Source organism: Falco biarmicus, chromosome 1, assembly GCF_023638135.1.
Source record: "Falco biarmicus isolate bFalBia1 chromosome 1, bFalBia1.pri, whole genome shotgun sequence".
Taxonomy (NCBI): Eukaryota; Metazoa; Chordata; class Aves; order Falconiformes; family Falconidae; genus Falco; species Falco biarmicus.
In genome coordinates this window covers 69090903-69116513 of record NC_079288.1, presented here as the reverse complement: position 1 = coordinate 69116513, position 25611 = coordinate 69090903, and the positions used below count along the sequence as shown (strand labels likewise).

Here is a 25611-nt window from a genome sequence, read left to right as displayed (position 1 = left end):
ATGAATGCTTGCCAACGTGCCTAACACCTGGGCTTCATAAAGCAGCTTTCCTACCACAATGGTTTGCAAGAAACTGCACAGGGCCTTGCAGTGATCAGCTTATGCTGTCATTTGCTTGGAGCAGTAAGACGGAGTAAAAAGTAAGCTCACTCTGTGAAAGAGGAGAATATAGGACCCACCTAACCGAAGCAACTAGCAACTGCCTGATCAGTACAAAATTCCCAGACCTTCATGACAGGATTTGCAAAGGCAACCTAGAACCAAGGACGAATGCCTGCCTGAGAGAACAGAATCCACCACTGCCCAAGCACCACACGGTAAGCATAGCCTCCTAGAATGAGTTTGGTGCCAAAAGTAAGATCTTACATCCAAGTCCAGCCCATACACAAAATTATAGCAGCAATTACTATCACTGCATTTTACTCTTCACAGTGACAAAGCACTATGGAGGAGAACATTAATATTCACTTTCAGATGTAACAGGAACCCAAAGTTCACACTGGTTCCTCCGTGACACACCTGTCAATGGTTAAGCCAAGCCTTTTGACTCCTTCCTTTGGTCCTCTCCATTTTGAGCGTGTTGGAAGTAGCGCCCAGCTAACTACCAGACCCACGGCTGTTGGGAGAAAACTTTTCCCCCTCTCTAGCCAAGTTTCACAACGGTCTTGAGGAGACATATTCATAAACATGGGTTTACATAAAAATTAACCCCAATGTAACATTCCCAGTGAAATATCAGTGCACTTGAACTGTTTGAAGTCCAGAAAAGTTGCAACACCTTAAATCCTGAATAAGTGCTCCAGCTGGGAGGTTTGTAAATACTGTTTAGGTAACCTGTGACATGAAGCAGATCAGAGGATTACTGGGAGAGGAGCATCCTTTGAAGTGTCCAACTGTGAAATATGGCACTTTTATTTCTATTTCTATCACATCATCACTACTAATAGAATGTATTTCATCTCTATCTCTGAGATAATTTAACTCTATTTTTTTATTTAATTCTGGTATTTGAGGGTTTTTTTCTGCTGAAAGGGTGCTGTTTTTAAAAATGTGACACCTGACCATCTGAAATACCAGTCTGTGTTCCCTGCGACATGACTGTTTGCGATATGATCCTGCAAAGTCTGCCCAGGCAAGAGCATGAGAAAGGAATTTAGTGTTAGATCCTGCCTTTGCACAATCATCTCTTCCAGCCATGGGTGGACTTTCCAGGGTACGTACCTTTGTGGAGTACATGAAAATGCATATGTGCGCTATGCAACTGTGTGTGTCTCCCAGGTTCATATTAGAAAATGAACACAAAAGCTATACCTGAAATGACACCTCCATTGACAGCATTTAAACTGTCTGCCATTTTAATTTCAACATCCCCAGATTAAAGACAAACAAGAACTCTGAACAGAATTCTTCATACAAAACCTCATGTTTTAAGTTTTTTCTTTTTCCCATGTCTCTTCCAAACTTTTCCAGATAACCCTGGTTCCTTATATGATCTTCTACCTGTTCACTTCCTATTGCTTCATTTCCCTACTTTCTCTATTAATTTATGACAAAAGTTGAACATAATAAAGAGAAGGGTTATTTCATTTGTAAATATCAATCTTAATTTATGCAAAATAACACCCTCAAAAAGATGCTAATATTAAATTCATTTATCTGACAACTGCTGCCCAGGCTTAAAACACAGAGCTAATCTCTTACTTGGAAGAAACCTTAACCAGATGTCATTTTCACTGGATACAGGACAAAGAGACAGCTACGTACTCTTTCCAACACTTGCTGCCTTGCATTTTTTCACAGTGAAGTTCTGTAACCTGTTTTCTAACTGCACAAGACTTTCCTGGAAGCTATCACAATCTTTTCTTTTTCTGGAAATTATCACAATCTTTTTGCATTTTCAAGCAGAATAAAGTGAAGAGGATTATGTATTTAATAGCTCCCTCCTCCTCCTCCCCTCATGATGTGAGAAAACCCACCAGCCCATTGCTGAAGATCCAGGTCTCTGATGGCTACCCTTCTTCCATCAGGAGGAGCAGGAATTTATCTACAGTGTGGTTAAAAACTGGGGTGAGTTCCTGCACGGGTCACTGCTGCCACCTGCGATCCCTGGCCCCAAGCACTGCTCTCCTCTGCGTCCCAGAGGTTTCCAGCCTGTGCTCACAGGGCTCAATAGTCATCTCCTCCTCCTGACTTTACACTTCTGTCTTCAGCACTTCACTGTTTCTGCCAGTAGGAAAGTAAGGCTCATAATTATACCCACTTTCCCAAGTTAGGTATGCTATCGACCACATCCGTTTTCCTTGCTGAAGTAACTGTTTTCAGTGACTTACATATGACTGTAACTCAGCTGTTACCTGAAATTCTTCCAGAAACCTTGGATGAACAGTCTCCATCTCTAGTGGCTTAGTGAAGTGATGCTTCCCTCCCTGGTTTATCTTTTTTTCTTGTAAATGAATACCTCTGCTATCAGCTCACCTCCAACACCTGCACTGAGAGTGTCATCTGGAAAGCCCACGCTGATTTCAGAGGCAAGAGGATGAATAAAAAGCAGGTATTAAAAACTGCCTCCACCAACAGTTTTATTTAAGCTGGATTTTGTTGCTCATTAAGATTCCAAATAGAAATTACGTTGTGGTTGTTTTGTTTGGGTTTTTTTAAGGGCTATACTTACATAATAACCCCTATTACTGTGCATTTGGTGTTGAACTTTCAAAAAACATCAAAGTACTGAACTGGCAGAAATCACTGGCTAAATCCTAGGGATCCAAGTTTTTTGAAGTATTCATCTTTTGGCAGCTGTAGCTTCTTCTGCAGGTGCAGGGAGAACATTTTACTTGAGTCACTTTATTCATTTAGCTCAATTCAAAGGCTAGTTCACTCAAAGCTGAGAAAACCTTTGGTCATTAGATACAGAGAACCAATTTCCAATTTACGGATCAAAACTAGATAGCAACAGATGAGCTCTAGTCAAGTGAAGCTTTTAGGACAGTATGATCTGACAGTTCTACTATTAACTGGAAAAAACTTGCATTTAAATTTATCAAAATGCCTCCAAATTCAGTTTTTTAAAAGTCTTCAGCACATTTAAGGAAGCTTTGTACAACTGATTAATAATAAAAATTCTTTGCAATATTAATATTTAATTTCACATTTCATCTGGACAGAGATTGGTACAATTTATGGGCAAAAAATGATCTATCAAAAAGATCGCAAACAGAGACTAAGCTATGTAGTTGCTTAAATAAATGTGGCTAGGTATGACGTAACTTTCTGAGCAACAAAGTAAGTCTTAACTATTGTGCTGAAGCAATAGTCCCATGTGGAGCAGCAAAACCAAAAGCTACTTAAAAAGAATAAAGTATGAAAAAATACAGCAAGGACTTAATCTAGCACATTGACGGTACTGTGGTATGACTTTATAGCAATCCCACATCCTAGAAACTATATTCCTGAAGGCGCAGGGGACATACTGACTTGCCATATTGAGGCACTATGAAGATACTCCAAGACAACTGGAATACCTGTCTTAAGGAACCATTGCTCACCAGTTCTCCCCTTGATGTATTTATTGGAGGTATGTGTTAAAAATGCAGTGCTTCATCTTGAAAGACAAAACACAACTTGCATCTAGACCATCTGCATTCCACAAAATGTAGAACAGGGACTTCAACAGCCTAAGATATCTCCCTGAGAGAACTCTCGGGGGACCAGGGGAGCTCCCCTCAGCATGACTTCCTGGCAGGAAGGGAGGAGAATGATGTAAGGGAGGTAGATTAGATTAAAATGAATAAAGGAGAGCATATAAAGATATAACCAGTGCCCTTGAGACAAATGCCGGCGAGTGCTGTGGAGATGGGGAGGAAAAAGGGAAGTGGGATTTAGCAACCATCCAACAACACAACCGATTGCTTGTTAGGATGCATTTCTGCTATTACAAGGAGATAAAAGCTGCAGGACCATGATGATTCCACCAGCTATGTGCTGAAGGGCGCTGGAGGAGGACTGACAAGAATTCTCCTATCTCCAGGAGGGTTGCCTGCTATTTTATTTCACTGACAGTTCACCAACCAGGGAAAAGACTGAATGGAAAAAGCAGGAGAATGTCCTGGTGAAAGCTATGGAATACTTGAATTTGGTTAATAAAGCACTAATCATGTGGAATTAAAGTTCAGGAAACAAATGGCTGTCCAGGCTGCCCAGCAGCCAGGATGATGGCAGGAGTCCTCACCCCTCCCAGCACCCACCCTCAGGCACTGCGGACTGGCTCCCTTGGCCCACTGGTACAAACTGGTAGACAAGGTGCACTGTGAACCAGACTAGGGAATTAATTCAAGCTAAAACCAACAACCTGTAAAACAATGCTGTAAACCTCTGTAAGTCTCTGCTGATCTATAGTGACTGGAAACTACTACAGGTTTTTATTACTTGTCCTTAGACTAATGGCCAGAATGAACCTCTTTTGTCCTACATATGGAAATACCTTTTTTGCAGGTATTCAAGAAAACTGAGCAAGCATTTTACATTAATATTTATAATAATGAATAAATAATCATGGCTATTTCATGGTGACCTTTTGCTTTGTTTTTCTGTGCTGACCCTTACTTACAATGGTACTTGCTCATGGTGTTGCATTTGCCTGGGTAAACCAAGCAATTTTATCTGAACAAATCATCACTCCTGCACATAAGTAAGAACATACACTACAAAGCTGCATGCACAATTTCAGTCATCAGTCAAAAAAATCTGCTTCTCCCATCCTAAACCACGTAAACACTTGTATTCAAGACCATCTTTAGAAGAAAATCTTTGTTTCTTACAAAGTGTGGTAGATTCCAAAGTCATGCAAGAAAACGAGCCTTTTTCTTCTGTTTCCCCTTGGTAGAGAAAAAACAGAAGTGAGACACCACTTGTAAAGAATGCAAATTGATTGTGGCAAGGAAATTATGAAACAAGCTAGTGGATAAGGCTGTGTTTGGAGGAACATTTTCTTCTCTCCATCTATTCCCATGCAAAAATTCAGATAACAATGACTTCCAGGCCAGCAACACTCCCTTCTCACTTCTGCGCTAATAAGTACCATCCTCTTTGATAAATAGGGCTGAGGAACAAAGCCAGTATTCACAGGGTGCACCTCTCCACTTTGATCACCAGCGCTGGCCCTGCTCTCCACCCAACCTGGACGTGTGGGGGAACACATGGACCCTGTGGCTCAGCTTCTTCTCTTAGGCAAGTCTGAGCTTCAGATGTCCTCAGCAATGCACGGTGCCCCCCCAAAGACCTCGTTGCTTTATGATAAGCAGCCAGAAACCTGAGCCAAAATCCCCTCTGGGTGCATCTGCAAAATATCAGAGAAGTAATTTTTACCAAAGCTGGGACCTTTAAGGGAGCACTTTGCCCACAGTGACTGGAAATAGGTCTGAAGGGCCTTCAATGGTAATCTTTTCAAAGTAGCTGATGAATCGTGTTCAAATACTCTTCAAAGAAACTGCTCCATTGGCTGGACCATAAAGCCGATTAAACAAATCACATGGACCTGATTCTCAGGGGTGAGGAGCACCAACCTAACTGGTCCCCATCCCTGGGCCAGTAGTAACACAGCACTTTTTGAGAATTTGCCACCATGAAAATTAATTTCATGTACCTAATATGAACAACTAACCACTAATAATACCAAGGCATCTCTGCTACTGAACAGTATGAAGTGTAAGTGAAAGAATTTGCCTAAACAGCCCTTTACCAGCCGTTTCTCAATCCCTGCTTTTACCTTCTATACCGTGTTTGATACACGTTGGAAAAAATATACCCAAAAGAGGTAAGTGCACTGACCGCAGGCATAAGCCAGCGTGATTACTTCCACCCTTCAACAGTAGCTCTGTTTTTACTAACTCAGACACAAACACAGAAGCTGATTAGTCATAAAATGTCTGAAGTACAAATACTTTCTATCCTGTTTGTCAAGGGAATAATTTAGCATGGAACGAAACTGGAAAGCAGACAACAATTTACCATAATGATATCTATTTCTTTCAGTTCCTTTTTGAAAATAAAAAAAGTTTCTATTTTAAAAATAAAACTAAACAAAATTAAATTTTAAGATGAATACCATTGTCACATTTGAGTAGCTTGTGCTTTTTCCTCATTGCAAAGCTACAATTCACCATCACACAGACAAAAAAGTTTACAAACATTAATGTTTCCCACAAGGTTAATACTTCTGCCTAACAAAAGCAAGTAAAAGGGTTTGCACTTCCATACCCACCACTGAAGGACTTTCCATTTTACTATTCATGTCAACCCTCAGTTCAGACTGCAATTTGCTATCTAACAATGTTTTTCATCCCTAGGAATATTAATCTTGTGACATTCAGTAAGGGCCTGAACAGACCCATCAAAAATCAGTGCCATTTAATGGAGAAAATTCTGCTTTTCTAAGCCTTTCCAGAGAGAAGGCTAAAGACGCTTCCTTTAAAATCAAGCTTCACAATCGGGTAGTTATTTTTCTCTATTGCATATTTTTTATCCCAAAATCATTGGCTGTCTGGAATATTTTTAATATTAGGGTATTTCCCTTCCCTTTCTTTTACTTATAAAAGTATTTTTTATGTTCCACTGGATTACTCAGTTATAATGTAATGATGTGAAAGGATTAAATATAGTCTTTTGCTTTGGTTTTTTCCTTCCATTTTTTCCTCTGGACACCAATGGAGTAATGTTGCATAATATCATATATTTTCTTCTTTCTCCTTATTATGAAACTTTCACACAGTACAATACCTGAATTCCTAATTTTTAGACTAGGGAACTTTCTATTCCAAGCATATTTTCAGGTTTCCAGATATGAGGCTTCTTCATTGTTCTTATCATGTTCACCATGTCTTTCAAAACTTCTGCACTATAAATATAATTGTTCTATCATGATAAAAAGACCTTCAAAACAAAGATGAAACCCCTTTTTTTATTTCACAGATGAGTCAGTGTTTGCTTAATGATAAACGCTCATACTCCAGAATCTTCCATGGCATTTTATCGCCCACCCTAATCTCTCATCACTAACATTGGTGTGTGGGCAATGTGGTCACGCCAAAACATTTTTACTGCAATTAGGTTAGCTGAAAGGTAACTTGAATGCAACAAACAGTCCAGCTTTTCTTGTGGGATGTTCCTTCCACTGGCTTGCCTGGAGGTAGAATTAGTACTTCGGGCTGTTGTTGAACCCATTTTGGTTTGTACTGCTGCAAACTCTTCCAATCTGGACAGCGAGCAGAAGTTTGTTAAGGGCATGACCCAGATCACGCTGATGTAAGTGAAAGAATTCATATTGACTTCAACGATCTTTGGTCTAATGCCTAAGTAAACTGAAAGGCATAACCACTATTTAGTTAAAAATAGTAATGCTCTTGAGACCTTGTAACGTTTTTAGGAGTGAGAACCATTCAAACCAAAAGATAAATTTTCAGCTCAGTGTTAAGGATCCTGTGAACAGCTGCCATTGATAACTATACCGACCCTTCAATAAACTTCTAATTTGCATGACCTGAATACTTAAGATACTCAGCTGCATGACTTGCATGCAAACCAATGGGAAATCAGATTTGCTGTAGATTTAAACAACAGCAATAAGAGCTTGCACAATTCTGCTTAATTGCTTACAAAGTGCTCTTTTGGCAGTGGTGTGCCTTGAAAAGAATGAATGAAGGCCATCTAATTTCTTTATATTGGAAAGTTGTTGCACACAAGCAAAAAGAAGTAATTAAAATTAAATTTCACTAGAACTAAGAGGAACATAGAGTTCATTAACCTGTGATACATTAAAAGAAGGTAGAAAATCTTTTTAAAGGATGTTTTTGTAAAGCTCTAGTCTTAAAAAAAAAACCCTAGAACTTTTTCATATTCACTTTCCACTTATTTAAATGCTTTTCTACATACAGAAGAACTCAACTGTCATGCCAGTGATGTCTGCATCTTCTGTGAAACAAAAGCATAAATTCCCCACTTCCATAACTCTTTTAACATGAAATCTTTGCAAATTAAAGGAAAATCTATTAAAAAATCAAGAGGAAACTCACACAAGTTTTCTGGTGAATCAAATATAGAAATAGATCCACATATATATCCTGAACAATAGTAATTTATTTGTTGGTACTACATGCCAAATTAAAATAAATTAATATTATTAATCCATTTACATTTTATATTTTTTATTATTAGTTCATGTTAGTTACTCAAACTCTATGCCTAAATCCTTTTCAAATGGAAAGGCAAATCTTTAACATTAGGGAGATATGATAAAAATATTGTATGAAATAGTATTTTCAGAAAATAAAATAGATAACTCTGTCAAAGCTGACAGTATTCTGCAGATGTTTTCACTTTGGCTACATCCTTGCCTAGTGGGCCTGTGAGAGATTCATGCCGTGCCTCTGAATGCAGCAGGAGCTCCCAAAGCAGCTTGCCTGTCTATGGGTGAGCTCGACTGCAGAAGCTGGCACCAAAAAAAAGGCCCACCAAGGCATGAGCCTGGAATTGGGCCACCCAAATAAAAGCTGGGAGTCGGCAGTCTGGCAGAAAGGTCTTCCTCAGAATAAGTTAAATGCAGCATATATCTTTTAAAACGAAAAAATTAGTAGGAATAGCATGAAAATCTAGATTAAGTAGACACATGGCAAACTCTAGGTCCAATTTCGCTTTTTCTAGCATCTTCTCATAACAGCTCTGAAACCATTTTATGTAGCAGACATTGGGATGAAATTCACCGTAGTGCAACAAGCCGTCTTTCAGTTCAACCCATATGAAATCTTTACAACACAAACGGTACTTATGTGATGGAGTGTATGGTCTGTGAAACCAATTTGTTGTTACAGTTCAATATGGGACAAGATAGCTTAGCAGGTGCAGGTACCTTTCTCTCCAAAGGTCTGCCCCTGAAAAACAGGCAAGCTAATAATAGAGAGACTTGCAAGTTTCAAACAAGATTAGGCTTACCACTAAAGAAACAATTATTAATTTGAATTGAACATTGCCAAAACATTCAAAGACCACAAAGAAACCAAAATCACCACCCCAGCATAAGTCCTGCAGTGGCTGGGGAAAAAAAATAATATTATTTTTATATAACAAAACCCCAAAGAAATGGAACAGGTGTGCCCAGAGGGGTGGTAGATGCCCCATCCTGGAAACATTCAAGGTCAGGTTGGACAGGGCTCTGAGGAACGTGATCTAGTTGAGAATGTCCCTGCCCATTGCAGGAGGGTTGTACTAAATGACCTTTAAAGGTCCCTTCTAACTCAAAACATTCTACAATTCTGTGTCAGTAATGACAATCCATAAAGAAAACCCAACACTTAGAAAGAAAAAAAAACACCAAAGAAACCAAGGGAAAAAAAATGAACAGAAAAAGCATGGAAATAATTGTTTCATTACTATGAATAGAAGAAAATACATTTATTTCTCTGAGATTAACTCTGTGTCAAGTCTGGAGCCTTGAAAGACTGCCAGCTGTCCGGGCATACATATTTTACCACTGAAGTATGCTTTTGTTTCAGAACAGTTGAGAACCCCAAAATGATGTAATCCCCAGCGGAAGACTGACAAGTTTTGAGATATTCCAAAACACAGATTACACACAAAATAGCAAGTAATCAGTGTAACTATATTGTATATTATCCTGCAATAATCCAACAACACAAACCTAATGCACCAGATAACAGCATTGCTTTGAGCAAACCAGGAGTAGAATGTCACAAAGATTTTTACAAAGAAGAAATCATTCAAGAAGGACAATTATCTACATGAGTGGAGGGAAGAAAGATGGAGGGGAACATATGCCTTTCATAATTAGGGGCCCGATTATACTGTAGCCGAAAGGGATTTTTTACATTTTAAATTTGATTACATTTCAGAATGAAGCACACTAATTGGTATTTCTGCAGTCTGTTTGAAGAGAACTTCACCTACTTAGAGAGGGGGGAAAAAATAACAGAAACCAGTGACCTTCATACCATCTATGCATAATACCTAGTACTTTTGCCTGAAGTATTCATGGTCCCTTTTCGATTGCTGAAGCTATCTCTGGGAATAAGTGCTCTATGACTCATCCCATTTTATCTCCTTGAAACCAGAAGACAGATACTAGTGAATATACTAGAATCAGATAGATATTCAATCCAACAATCACAGCTGCTACAAGGAAAAACAAACCAAACCACTCTGTCTACCACTACAAGACTGGAAGAAATTATTTGCACAGGCAACACACAAGACAGCACCTCAGACCCAGGGCCATCGAGGGAGTTAGTTATGGCAGGGATATGGGCATTGTAAAGTTAAGAAACCCCCACTTACTGCAAAATAAAAGGCATGATGCACTCCCAGTTCCTATCTGCCAGAAATACTGCGCTGTTAGAGAAGCAGATGGTAAATGGGCATGGAAGATGGAAGCAAAAATAACAAAGAGAGTAATTTCTTGTCTCATAAAACCAGCCGTAAATGAGCATATATTATCACTTACACATATTTTTGTCTCTCAAAATATATGCCAGGTAAACATGTTATTTTCTGCACAGAGAAACGGTGTCCCAGACAACAGCTAAGAAGGAACGACCATGAATGTAACTTAGGGGCCATGAACTCAAAGTAAAATATCCAGACATTTAGACAAGGATAGCACCGGTGAAAGGAGATGGACTTTCAATATAAGTCTGAAGAAAGAAGGGGGTTGCAGAATATGAAGCAAATAGAAAGGCACACATGAATAATTATGAACAGAAATAAAGCAATATCCAACCTTTGCAACCTGACCTTTACTGATGAAAGTCCCCAGGAGCAGCTTGGGCACTGTCCGTCACCATCCTGCTGTGGCTCCTTGCAGACTATCACAAGCCAGGCAGGTATGCCTGCTCCGTAGGTACATAACCAACTTGGTAAAGGATGGTTCCCACACCTCACCCTTGGGAATGGAGGGACAGGTACTTTCTAAGGCTGGTTCAAGGCACCCAACTAAACAAGATGATTCATGCCCTTGAAAAACTTCTTTCTGTTGGCCATAAAAAGACCAACAGAGAGACTGACAGGCCAAGTTCTTATTTTACACCTGGATTAAAGTACAGTGGTGGGAACAAACCCAGCATACTCCACTTCCATCCCTGATTGGTAAAAGTGTTTTAGGGGAGCAATGTAAAACCAGAGGGGGTTTAGGGAACTATCCAAAAATAAGTGTAATACCTTTGTTGAATTTTATTTTTTCCTCCTAAGAAATTAATCTGGTAACCAGTTCTGGCTACAGTAGCTTGTTCTGAGGAACACAGGAGATCTACGAGTGGGAAAACAACACGACATTTTCACCTGGGGTACAACAACTGGTCACTTAAGTCTTCCCACCATAAATGCTTGACCTGAAATTAGGAATAACAAAGGGTAGGAAGATACCTCACATACATGAATGCAGCTGAGATGTGAGACAGCCTACAGGTGGGAGCCTAAGAAGACTAAAGGCAGCCTTCAGAAGGAAGTGGACAAAAAATGGAAGAATAGCAAGGAGCTAAGGGTGGACTGGATCCATGTGGGTGATGGGAGAGGCAGAGGGAAGAACTGGGGACAGATGTAAAAACAGATGGACAGGGAGGAATACAAGATGGATGGTGAGGGAAAGAAAGAGCTGTGGCATGAACACACAGAAGAAGCTAAAGGAATATAGGCAGAAAATCTCAAATTGGATCAATTATTCATAAATCTAAGTACTCTGTTGCTGTCGAATACCTGCAAAGCCTAGGTGGTATGTTTACCCACTTGCAAACATTTGGTCCACTTGGGAGACAACCTGCTACTGCACTGATCACTTCACTAGGGCAAGCAGCGGACAGCTATGATGTGCGGCCAAATTATTTGAACTTGCCAGTAAAGTAAGTATCATTCTCTACAGTCAAAATGTTGTTTCAGCTTTTAAATGTTTTGTTCGCTTACCTCAGAAATTATGTTGAAAGCATTAAAGGAGCAACAGTGAGTTTGTGAAGTCAAGCACTCAAAAGCTAACTAAAAATGCCAGAATTACAGTTCCTTAGCATGAACAACATTAAGGTATGGATCCCATCGATTAGCCCCTACTATTTCTTCTGCCATTTCTTCCTTGGTGCACAGGATTTGCAGGAATGTGAGCAGAGTATGCAGAAGATGGCAGAAAGGGACAGAAGAGGAAAAGGTGATGAAGAAACTGAAGAATTAGATTCTCTTCCCCTGACTTTCAATTCTCATCTGCTGACAGGCAAGGCCACTGGAGGCAAGGTTCTTTGAAAATTTTTATTTTATGAGGTTTTTCTCTTTTGCAGCCTCCATCCCAATAAACCTTCTTTAAGCTAAGACAAGGGTGCCTCTGCCATGTCTATATATTCTCCAATTGCTCAACATTTTTCAAGAAGAAAGGTAGAATTTCCACTGGGATTGTGGCATACCTCTGGGGAGCCTCCTGGGTACAGACACACTGATATTCATTAACAGCCTGGGTAAGAAGTTGTCATCTAGGTAGCGCTGCTTGGTGAATAGGCAGCAGAACTTCTCCGTGGCTATAAGCATTCCCCAAAGACTGTTTTGTAACTCAAATTCTACCTATCTCTCCCTCTGTTTTTTTAACTCTTGAGGGCTTCATCAATACACGTGGTATTGTAAAACAAATACATACACACAGTACCAGAAACAAAAGCAGAAACAAAAACAGAAGGAGATTTGAACAAACCAGCTTTGAATAAAACATTCACACATTATATCCACACATTCCCCACATTAACACAAATCCATGCAAGTCAAATACATATTTGTATTGGTTTTCATTAAATAAATGTGTCTAATTGGCTATGACTGGCTGTTGCCATCTCTCATCAGGCAACTATTTCAACAATAATGTTTATTTTAATGAAAAAGTGGGAAATTAAAAGAGAATTAGACATCTGGTTCTAAACTAGCCTCAGCAATGCATAAGGGTTTTTAAAATTGTGTAGGGCACAAACATCACTCTGGTATTTACACAAAACTCTCAATTAACAGATCTCCCTCAATCCAGTTTTACAAACACTACTTTCCTTGCCTGACAAAAGAATATCCAAGAAAGGAAGGGAGAAACAAAAAATCCTTAGGCAATGATCTGTGAACTTTCCTGTCTTGACAGACTACAGTCCCAGTGTCTGCAAAAGAGAGCAGGAGGGTCAGAGCAAAATGTAACTTGACCTGAACTTTAACCACCAGAGATGACATTTATTCAACTATAAAATTTAAAACTAAACAAGAACAAATAGGGAGAAAGGGGCTATGAGAGCACCTTCTCCATGTTTGACTTAAAATTCAAGACCGTGAGAGATCTGCCTCTTGGGTTTACAATAAGGGCTTGAGCACACGTGAAGAGATTTGTGAGAAAGTACTCATTTAAATAAGGTAGAGCTTTTGAACTTCTGTAGTATGTGATGATATTTAGACTTTACTGAAAAGACCATGTTAGTAGCACTAACAACAGTTCTAAGAATGTATTAAAACTGTTATATTTAAACAAAGGTTGTATTAGAAAGGTTGACAGATCAATGAAAATCCTGCCTATCCCCTTACATCTGAATTGATCCACAGAAAACATTACAACAGATCCATCCTTTAGACTTGATCTCAGGACTGCTGCAAGCAGGAGGAGCACTGTATGTTTTCACACCAATTTATACAGAATCTGACTCTTAAAATATATGTGAAAGCAAATTATCTTGACTAAAATGAACAACTGAACAGAAGACCTCCAAAGCCAAAACCCACGAGTCTCCAAAGTTTGGGATGAAGAGGAGAAAATTAGAGCATTCCGAATAGTGAATTGCATGGGCAAATGATATATGTTTAAGCCATAAATCCCTGAGCTATTTATTAAATGCTATAAATTCTTTTCAATGTGATTTTTATATTCCCGGTTCTGCTGTTGAGATGTTAAGATGATCAACACAGCAAAGGTTTTGCAAGATAAAGATGGGTTTTGATCAATTATTCAAGAGATTTCTTTGGTTTAACATTGCGATAATGTGGAGCATTACGACTCCATTTTCCATCTGGGCTTGACTGCTTCTTGAAATACTGGATTTCAACATATTGCATCATCATCAAAATACATGGATATTGCTAGCCTGACATAGGTTGATTGCCCAAAATTCAAAGGATGGAATCCACTCCTGATAACATTTCACGGTACGCACAAGACAACTACCACCACCACTGAGCTGAAGAAAACAACTAGAAATAACTAAAGCTTGTAAGTTATTCCTCCTTGCCTTGGCAGAGGCAATGCTGTCTGTCCCTGTGCCATCAGATCCAGTGCACAGCGTGGTATTTAAAGCAGATACCAAGTTGACAAGAATTACAATACAATACTTAGAAACACTTACAGGAAGGCATTCAAACGTAACCAAGCAAAATTTTGCAATCTACAGCAAACACCTTAACATTTGTGTCCGTATGCAAAAGAAAAGCAAAACTCCAAAAATCTCATTAGTTTTCTGTCATATGGATGGTGGCTACTAACAAGTATTTTTTTTCTTTCTTTTTCTTTGAACTTTTTTTTTTCTTTAATTTTACAGTTACTTAATACTTTACCATATTGGGTTTGCCAGGCTGGGTGTGCTCTGCAAAACAGCAAGAATTTACTCATTATTTTAGAATATGCCAAAACTTGAAGGTTTTGCAAGGAAGTGACTCATATGGAAAGAAGAAAAAAAGGATTTAACCATGCCACACACAAATAAGAGTACCTTTTTAAAAGCTGCCTAAATCTAAAGCAGCTTCCTTTTTCATTTTATGCTTAAAGAGATACTTGACGTTAGAAGCATCTTCTAAATGCTATTGAATTTGTACGTTGAAAAAGAATACAAATCATTAATGAAAATTGCCATATCAGCTTCCTGTTGCAGTTGGCTGTCCTGCTAAGTTGGCAGTGAGACAGCAGCCTGCAGAGCTGCAGGCATATGTCTCATGTTAAAAAATTAAAAAAAAGGAAAAAAAAAAAAAAAAAGACTTCATGTTATAAACAGTTCAATGAAAATTACTATCCAGTTTGGAGCCAACTGAGACCAGGTGCTGAAGACAAAATAAACACACAACATATGAAAGTTTTTTAAAAAGTTAAAAAATCCCCAACACCACTGGGCTTCCACTGGGATTGTCTTTTACCGTACAGTTTAATGTACATCAAGAAACTCAATATCCCTGCATGTGCACAAAGCAGCCTGATCTTCTCACCTTTAGGACCATAGCTTTTTAACACTGATTTTTAAGTTATGCCAGACCCACAAAAATATGCATATGCAAATTTAGATACAAGTTAATCCAGAACACTACTGCAATTTCTCTCCCAAACAATTCACTAGAAAATCCTCCATGCTCCCCAGCTCAGAATTAGCACAGGAATCCACCCAGGCAGCAAAAAGACTGAAGTCAGTGACCGCTGATTTGGCTTGCTTGTTTCCCACTTGCCATCCACAGATTTTGAAAAGAAATGGGAAAAAGCCTTTAGAAAGGTCACAGCAAAAAGGTACTGAGGTCTTGGAGAGATCAAGAGTCCTAAGGAGAGCTGACAAAGATTAGGACATGTACTCTGTGCTTGCAGAGTCACTGGCTAAAGCAGAGCAGCTCAATGCTTTGGTGCATACCAAATTTCTCCCTGCTTTTGCAGAAAGATCATAACAATTCCCGTGAATCTTTCTGTAAACCAGATGAGAATTGTGATCTTTTTTCCCAAATAGCTCTGCTACCATGAAGCAAAGTTGCTGCAGTCGCAGCATCTCAGGGTTAATTAAGCTGCAGGAGCTCCGTATGCAGTCCCTCTTGCACAGCCAGACAGCGGCTTTGCTCATGTCTCCCTAGTGCTCCTGACAGGGTGAACGTCAGATCCACCATCCTCTGGGACTGCTGGATCACAAATACTTTCCACTGGATTGTGTCCAAAATGCATCAAGAAAATGATGCAGATACCAGGTGGTCATCTTACACACACCCTCTGCCAGTCAGAGAGAGGGATATTTTAGGTGTCTATAAAATCAGCTGGGGCAACAGGAAAAAAAGGCTCCTGAACATCCAAATCTCATTTCAGAACTGGGGAGAAAATGGTCTGGGTTTCCTCTGGCTGCAGTAATAATGTCTGCCGTGGCAGGATGAAGCTATTTAGCTCTGTCAACAGAGACTACATTTTGTCGTCCAATGCAAAAGGGAAAACTCATTCCAACTGCGCCTTATCTGCAATCCAGCCTGGGAGGGCTCTCTGGGGCAAGGACCATCTCCTCATCACTGGGGAAGACACAGGGAGCATGGGAGAAAGAAACATTGCCATAATCTGAGAAGACTTTCTTTTTATCATTTGATTGGAGGAGCCACCTTATAAGAAAGTTTTTCTTCCTTGTAATGCATCTGTGACGATGGCAGCAGCCCTGAAGTTTGCACAGCCATGCCACGCCAACATTTACAGCTCCTCTGTGTATCGCAGCAGAGTTAGCTCCACACACAGCATACCCAGTGGCATTTCTGGTGTCTGCGTTCATTACAGAGCAGCAAGCTATGACTTGCAGGCTACAGGACAGAGCAGATTCCCCACACAACACAGCCTATAATCACGCACATACAGCAGCCTAACCTTGTGGAAAGATGTCTTCCCAATTCAAACTGGAGCGCAGAGCTGTCCCACAAATGTTAGGCAAGAAAACAACCCTCTAGCATCAGAGACTAGAAGCAGCTAATCAGTATTTCAGAGAGAAGCCTGTCTGGACATTCAAAATGTTTAGCTATTTGATGTGTTGAGGTACCCCCCCGTCCTCTGTAACATGCTCTGTGAATGTTAAAAACGTTCGGTTACTGCGCTGGTTTTGACTGGGGTAGAGTAACTTTCCTTCATAGTAGCTGGTAAAGGGCTACATTTTGGATTTGTGCTGTTAACAGTGCCAATAACACAGGGATGTTTTCGCTGCTGCAGAGCGGTGCTGACACAGAGCTGAGGCCTCTCTGCCTCTCACCCTCTGGGGGGGACACAAGGAGCTGGGAGGGGGCACAGCCAGGACAGCTGACCCCAGCTGACCAAAGGGATATTCCAAACCATATGGCATCATGCTCAGCATGTAAAGCTGGGGAAGAAGTTGGGGGGGAAACATTTGGGGTGATGGCGTTTGTCTTTCCAAGTAACCATCAGTGTGATGGAGCCCTGCCTTCCTGGAGACACCTGCCTGCTGATGGGAGGTGACGAATAGATTCCTTGTTTTGCTTTGCTTGCATGCATGGCTTTAGCTTTACCTATTAAACTGTCTTTATTTCAACCCACGAGTTTTCTCACTTTTACCCTTCCAGTTCTCTCCCCCACCCCACTGCAGAGTGAGTGAGCGAGTGGCTGTGTGGGACTTAGTTGCCAGCTGGAGTTCAACCACGACACTTATAAGCCTTCACTTTGGTGGGGAGCTGATCCCTATTTACTAAGCCTACTGGCAGTCAGACTCCCAAGCACACCTAGAATCAAGGAGCAACTCTTAAACCCGAGCCCTGTACCCAGCCGTGCAGGACCTGCCCAGCAGGACCCAGCCCTGCTAACACATGGCTCACCTTTCCCGTGCAAATGATGTAAATACAGAGCTCCTGAAGCACTAACAGGCAAAATGGAAGCTCTTGAGAAGGCCTGAAGACAGCACAGCTTGTTAAGACTTCTTTAAATACTCAAAATAAAGAACTTTGAATTTATTTAATTATATAATCCTTGAAAACTCAGAAGGTAGAATATTTAATTTTGGTTTTTCTATTATTTCCCTAAATGATAGCAAAAAACCCAATTTGGTTGCAGCTTTTAAATTTATTTTGGATATATATAGCCAGTTACAGTTCTCAGCATAGAAACACCAGATTAACCCATCTCTAATCTGCCTACATGTTGTCATTAATAATCTGTTTCAATTTTAACATGTGAAAAAAGTCTTTGTAGTAAGGATTAAACTCTCAATAAACAGCAAAATAAAATTTAGAAAATGCAAATGTTTCCTTCAAGTCCTGACTTTTTTTCCCATCAACTCTGTTGTGAAACTCACTGATTACTTGGAAATGAGCTATTATACAAGGAAGGGATAGGACTAGCCTTTCACTGAATTAGAGGCAACTTTATAAACTTTGTAGACAATACTTTTAATAAAAGCATGGAAAATCTAAAATCCTCGGAATTTACTATTGGATATTCCCGTTTTAAACAATGGTAGTTTCACAATGTTTTCCTGAACTGCATGAATGGGGTGGGGGGAAAGAAATTGTTAACAGACACCTGAGCTACACATCCGCGGTGAAGCCGGGGAAGCCCTTTCCTACACAAGGCAGGTGGTACATGCAATCCAGTCTAAGGGGGCTACATTATAACCTCAGCCAAGGACCTAATTTCATACCTGCCTACGGCTCTGGAAATCGTCCCAAACCAGCAGTGAAGCCAAGACCACAGCCAAATAAAAGTGAGAGTGTGCCTGTCCTCTGAGGGAACTGGCTGTCCCTGTCTAGGAATGTAAATGCTTACTGCAAAACTGGGATTGATTTTAGTATTCATGATACTTAGGTCATGCTAGCAGTAAGGTAATGATATCGTCATTAGCGTGTAATTTCATTAACATCTCCCCCAACAATTGTGTACTGAGGACAATCAGAAGCAGCAGCAGCCAAGACACCGTATGTCAAACCCAATACAGCAATGCCTACACTTCAACACACAGAATGTAGAAAAAGCAAGGAGGTCCAGAAATCCATTCCATGATTAAAACTTCCATTTTTTGGACGCTGATAAACAGCAGTTTCTACCTCACCTATGCTTGAGATGGTGCAACTCATACCTACAGCCCTACCAGGTTACCAGGTGGGCAGCGTAGCTGGCTGCTGGGGCTGGCCTGCTGGCCTCCTGAGCACACCAGGAACAGCAGATCTGCTCTACAAAGCTCCCACAGAGACTTACAGATGAAAAAGAATGGTGCAGCTGAAAAAATAGGGGTTTAATTGCTTTGCGGCTCTATTAGCATTACTTTTGCATACGTTTGCAGTTGTACACAGCTCTACGTAGACATTTACAAAACTAGATGAACTAGATAAGATGACAAAATAAATACAGTATTTTGCAGCTTTTTTTTTTTTTCCAGCTGCTGCCAAAAAGACCCCCACATACAAATGCCCCTAAACCCAGCATTCCATTGAAAAGCATCATTTTCCATTATGTTTTGGTCTATTCTGTTTCCCCTCCAATTTGTAACATTCTGCTGGAAACAGTGATGAAGAACATATGTTTGCAGTAAATTACACCCAGGAGAAATCTCGGAACTGTTACATTCAGTTTTATTACCCAAGACACTAAGATAGTCTACCACAACACGTATTATTTAACAGTTCCATCAAACACAACACCACTAATATACTTCTATACCATTATGCATGCAAAAAATTGTATCCTATTTCTTAAATCTCATTGGGTGATTAACGTGTTGCATTTTCATTTTAATTAACAGTTCCAGGATATTTTAGTGCTTTAATGAAAGAAGGTGTTATATAAATACAGAATGTTATTGTACAAATATTTTGGAAAACATATGTTCAGGCAACAATAAGATTGAGAAGCCTAACATTCAAGAGCCAGGAAATTGTGAGTGCTTACGCTTCTTTCACAATATAAGCTTACGCAAGTGCTGCATCTTAACATGTTCTGCAGAGGGCTGTAATTATCTAGGCTACATCAGGGAAACCTCGTGTGGCCAACTGGATGGATAGACCAACATCTCCAATTATCACTTTCTTTTCCACTACTGCAAATGCTGATCCATTTTCACTAGGTAACACCAAAACCCAAATAAAGCATAAATATCCCCTTGTGCACTGATGAGCTGAATCTTTTGGGGGAGGTTTGCACTAGTACAGTGAAATAGCCACATCACCGGAGATTTCCTATAGGCACAGGCTCAGGCATAAGTAAGTTTACATTTAACAAGTATAATAGGAATAAAAGATACCTTATACAAACCCAGCTATTACTTCAACTGATGACCTCAAACGCCAAGTTCTAAAATTTTACAAGGGTTTTGCCTTTTGTGACTCCATGGGAACACACACAAAAAACCAACAAAAAATGTGTATCTGTCAAGACTGCACACTTTGCATGCTTTGCAGAGATGAGAAAAGCAAAAGGCTTTGGTAGCAGTTCAGAGCCACAGCTGAAATACAGCTTTTAATTTCAACTTAAATCAACCAAACAACCTTAGTACAGTGCTGGGTCCAAACTAAAACCAAAACATCAGGCACCAAGTGTACCAGGAAGCGGAGCACAATGTCCTCTCTGTTCAAAGAATAGGACCTGAAAATCTAATCTAATGCTTTTCTTTTTCAAGTTCCAAAATGAGTAACGCAAAGCTGGGCACACCAGTCCACCTCATCAGCTGCAAACTGAGACCCAGAGAAAGTTAATTGCTGAATATCGTATAGAGTCTCATTTACTTTATTGGTACTTATTTGTCATGTGTAAGAATAACCGAAGCTGTATTGTTCTAGTTCTCTGTGGTGTTCAGTCCATACACTGAATCATAGAATCATCTAAAGATCATGAGGTCCAACTGTTTACCCAGGACTGCCAAGTCCATCACTAAACCATGTCCCTACGTACCACATCTACGTGTTTTTTAAACACTTCCAGGGATGGTGATTCCTCACCTCCTTGGGCAGCCTGTTCCAATGCTTCAGCATCCTTCCTGTGAAAATTTTTTTCCTAATATCCAATCTAAACCTCCTCTGGCACAATCTGAGGTCGTTTCCTCTTATCCTGTCATTATCTGGGAGAAGAGACCTACCCCCACCTGCCTACAGCCTCCTTTCAGGTAGTTGCAGAGAGCAATACGATCCCCCCTGAGTCTCCTCCTCTCCAGACTGAACAACCCCAGTTCTTCGAGCCTCTCTTCGTAAGACTTGTGCTCATAGGAAATACACTACATAATCATGAAATTGAAGACTGTGCCACATAGAAGTCAAATGATTCCATGGGAAACTTAGTTACTGGCATTTCTCAACTTTTAAGTGCTTGGCTTCACAGCCTATGTATTACTACTTCTGTATGCCTTTTTAAAGGCAACAGTGAATTTTGCTGTCTGCTACTATAACCAAAGCTGTCTGACCATGCATCGCCAGGGTTTGAAACTTCAACCTGCAGCTCTGCAGGTTAAGCTACTTATTAAGAGCAGATTTACTGCAGAATGGATATTGAATATTCAGGAACTCTAGCCCCACATGGGAACCTGTAGGTGAGGAGTGAGACAGCAGGCAGTGTCTTGAACCCAGTAACTGGTTTAGTTTTCTTACTGACACAGCCAATTTGACATCCTTCCTATCACTTACCTTGATGGAAAGCTGAAAATGAAAGACCAAGAACATTTTGCTTTGTTCTGGTCATGAATGAGAGATTTCAAGAATTACTGAGATTTATTTTACCCTAATTAACTTTTGTGGCCATTTAAGAGCAAAAAAAAGTTTTCTCTTGTTTCTGACATCGTAAAATGAGGGCAGAACGCTGTAGGTCTGAACTATGATCTGTCCAGGCCCATGGCTGTTGCTATGTTGCAGAGCTGAGCTGACCTTGTGAAAATAGCCCGACCTGTACCTGCTATATATGTCTGTATAGCTCGTACCATGTTCTGCTGGAAGCACATGTCTCAGCATTATACCCACTATTGTACCAAAAGGGGAAACTGGCACTGGCATCTATTCCACAGCTGTCAGCCCTGCTACAAAGAACATCCTCCTGCTGTCCCTTTGAAGGAAAGCTTGTGGGTGCTCCTATGGTTCTGACTTGCTTTGCCTCTCGAGCAGCAAGCAAGGTACCCGAGGTTCAGAGGGAAGTGGGATGTAGAACACAGGCCTAGCAAAACACAGGTCAAGGAAGAGTAGGTCTAAGGCTGCTTATGTTTTCCCAGTGTTCCCAATTCAAGTGTACTGCAAATACAGAAAACTACGAATTCAGCAGATTCCACTAATGCTGAGAAAGCAATCTGGTGGATGAATAAATGCCTGAAAACTACCTAAGGGGCATTCCTAGAAATTCCACTTTATACTTTCCTCCCAAGACAATCCTTATTTCTGGTCATGACAACAAGTTTTAATACTTTTTTTTCCCCACTTTTATGAGTAAGTCAAAAGAACTGTCATTCTAAATAAGATGTAAAAATGAAGAATGCTGATAAACCAGGTATGCAATCAAGGGGAGATGCTATCACACACTTGTGCAGAAAGCACAAACATGGTTGTGCTAAACACAGATACAGAAATAGAAGGATGCAAGGACTCCGGCTTTGTGTTATACAAGTAACTTCATCACGTAATAATGATGTGCTTGCTGTAAAACTGCTTGTACTGGGTCTGGCTGGGATGCAGTTAACTTTCTTTACAGCAGCTTGTATCGTGCTGTGTTTTGGATTTGTGGCTAAACCCACGTAGATAACACATGAATGCTTTGGCTGTTGCTGAACAGTGCTTGCACAGTGTCAAGGCCTTCTCTTTTTCATAGTCAGATACCGCACATAACAGAGTGAATACTTATGCCTAAGGAGATGAATGCTGTACTTCATACACCCACCATGATTCTAATAGTCCATCTACTATGTAAAAAGACGAAAGTAATTTAATTTCATAAACTAAAGAATCTTTGTACTGAAATACTCATTCACCTGTTCATCTGCCCAGAAGTTGAGAGCCAACACCCAGATATTCACTTTTACTCAGGAAACATGCATGCTGGAAATAAAGCATAAAAGTATTTCATAAAAACTATGGAATTACTGACAGGTTATGGAACATAAGACAAGCACAATGTCTATTTTGATCTCAATCCGTGCTTGCAACTACATAAACTGAGAGCACAGAGCAACAAGAGAAGCATCTATGTACACAGGAATGCAGCTTCTCTTTGGTAGTCAGCCGAAGTTTTAGAGACTTCAAATCTTACCATACTTACATTAGGCACAACGAAGAGAAACTGATAAAACTGTGATTCAAAACACTGTCAATCATAGGAGAAAAGGCAAAATATGAAAATGGCGGTTTAGAAATGGCTGCCTCGCATCCAGTAGAAGGCATCACTGAGGTTGCGAGGGAAGCACCATACAGTGGACAAGACGTGCAATATATATTGAAAAATAGAAGAGCAAAGGCCTGCAAGCCTGGAACACCATGGGCACCATAGCCAGGAGTATTAAAATAACAGCACAGTGCAAATATGACTGAACATGCCCATCCCTAAACAGTAGCAGTCTTTTAACCACTACAGTATTTTACACTCAAAACAACAGCAGACCAGTCAGATCACACCTGTATTTTGAAGTAGAAGAGTCCAGAGGTAATAGTTCCAGAATAACCAACAGCAGCATTATTTGACTTCCCTTGAGACTCCCCACTTAGGCCCATTTTTGGCAAAGGCTTTCAACTGTAAGGTCCTCACAACATCTTGATTTATGTTCATATGCTCTCTACCTCAAAGATGACCTGGATAACAACCTGCTCACTACTAGTAAATACTGAGAAAACTGACAGCAGGAAGTGAGATCCCTTCTGCCATTCAGGTATGTCACCCTTGAGCCACAGTTCATTCATTGTAACAAATGTTTTTAACAATTAATTTTTTCTAAAATGTGACAGCAGCACCAAGAGGTTAGGGTTTTCCTACTCCATGAGTGCTCATCTATAAAAAAGGCTTAGCATGCTATTTTTAAAGGCTAATGTTCATGTTTCAGCAAAAAGCTCAATGTTGGTTTTAGACACATTTCTCCTTTTATGCCAGACAGGCCAGCTTCTCGTATTCACAAAGCAACTGTGGTTCACTGAACATGTTTCCAGAATTAATTTTGACTTTGCAGGGTCAACTTTACACTGATCAATGAAAGAAATTGTGGAAAAGATTACCTTATGAAAACACACAAACTTAGCCAACCTTTAACAAGAAGAACAACTTGTAGAGCTTTCATTAGACTCAGCATTCTTCAAGGACAGCCTGTCAGCATTTGGCATATATGAACAAGGGAGATGGAACAAATCTACAGGAAATCCTTGTGCTTACTCACGTATCCTCAACACCACAGACAAGTCAAGCCACTTTTACATGTTTCTCCCAGTTGCCGCATTCCCAGCCACCCAATTTCTCACCACACAAACAGAATCTTACCCATTATTTTCTGCAACAAAAGGGATGGCTCTGGCTCATCACAAATGGCCTTGACCAGCACCTTTTTCACCTCTTCTTCAGCTGCATCCAGCTCTTTTCCACTTTTGATTTCTCCAACCACAGAATACATGTATAGCAGCAAGACAAGGAAGTCCTCGCAGGTATAATCATCTTTTGTCCTCTCACTGTAAGACTTGATCATTGGCAGTAACTGCTTCAAAACACTGGGCATTTCTGACTCACCAATAGTCTGAAAAACAGAAGGAAGATCGCATTAGATTGCTCCTGTAGTGTTTACCAGTTAGCATCAGACATATTCCTGCTGGCATCCGTGTTTACCAGTTAGCATCAGACATATTCCTGCTGGTATCCGCAAGTTATTATTTCTCATAACATTATTTTTCCTATTTCTCACAGTGTTCACTTAATGAAACATTGCTCAATATTTGCATTCTCATTTGTCAGCACGTGGTCCTGTGACTTATTTGCTGTTCAGACAGCAAAGTTATTAATTGTCTACAAGTTTTTTTCCCAGGGATTCATGATAGCAGCATCTTAGCACTTGAAAAGCCTGATGATTAGATCTTCTCCATGTACTAGTATGATGAGAGGATGGGAGCATCAGTCCCTGCGGTATGGGTGGAAATGGTACAAAGCACAAGGTCAAATGCTTCCTTTAAATTCTGGGCCTCCACCTTAGGCCTGGTTTTGTACTTGAGCAGGGAGTTCAAAGACCAGCTCCCATTGACTTTAGTTGCTATTGCAAGCTCTCAGCACAGCTGCAAACCCAAGCCTATGCTTTCAGGTCAGAAACCCAGAAAATTAGACTCAGAGGGAGCCACGTGCTTCACAAGTGGTTTAAGTGACCAGCATGGCTTCCTAGAAGACGTCTATGACAGCAGCAAGGACAGGGCAGCCATCACCAGCCTGGCATGTGCCCTGACCCTCCTCTGCCTGCTTCACAGCACACTCACCAGCTTCTCAAGCTGTGTACGCGGGGGTCTCTGCTAGGCAGGTCAGCCTCATTCCCACAGCACCTCCATGCTGGATGTGGAATTGGGGAGGACATGACCATGAGGCTGAAAGATGATCATAATGTGTGCATGCGGAGAGGAAGGCTTGCAGAGAAAAGGAAGGGGAAAACAGAGAGTATGCTGGGTTGTCCTAGGTCCTCAGCAGTTGAAACTGCACTTGCTTTTTCTCATCTCTGTGGGAGAGGTGTCTACACAGCTTTACTGTGGTTGTAAGAAGGAGACTTCAGACATGAAAACCCTGAAGTACCACACTGACAATCCACATCATGTAACATCAGGGTTGGGGTTTAGATCTGCCGTGTGGATCTGTGCCACTTAGGACAGCAGAGTGACTAATCAGGACAGCAAACTGCCACCCTCGCTGTGCACACCCAACGGCATATGAAA

General features: G+C 40.4%; 1 protein-coding gene across 1 annotated transcript in view; it reads right to left on the bottom strand.

Annotated features, from left to right (window-relative positions):
* The window catches only part of SCFD2 (sec1 family domain containing 2), a 199821-nt gene that overhangs the window by 87074 nt on the left and 87136 nt on the right, over positions 1-25611 (bottom strand). The window contains exon 6 of the mRNA XM_056362349.1: positions 24191-24440. Within this exon, the coding sequence (XP_056218324.1) occupies positions 24191-24440 (250 nt within the window). The remainder of the gene's footprint in view (positions 1-24190; positions 24441-25611) is intronic.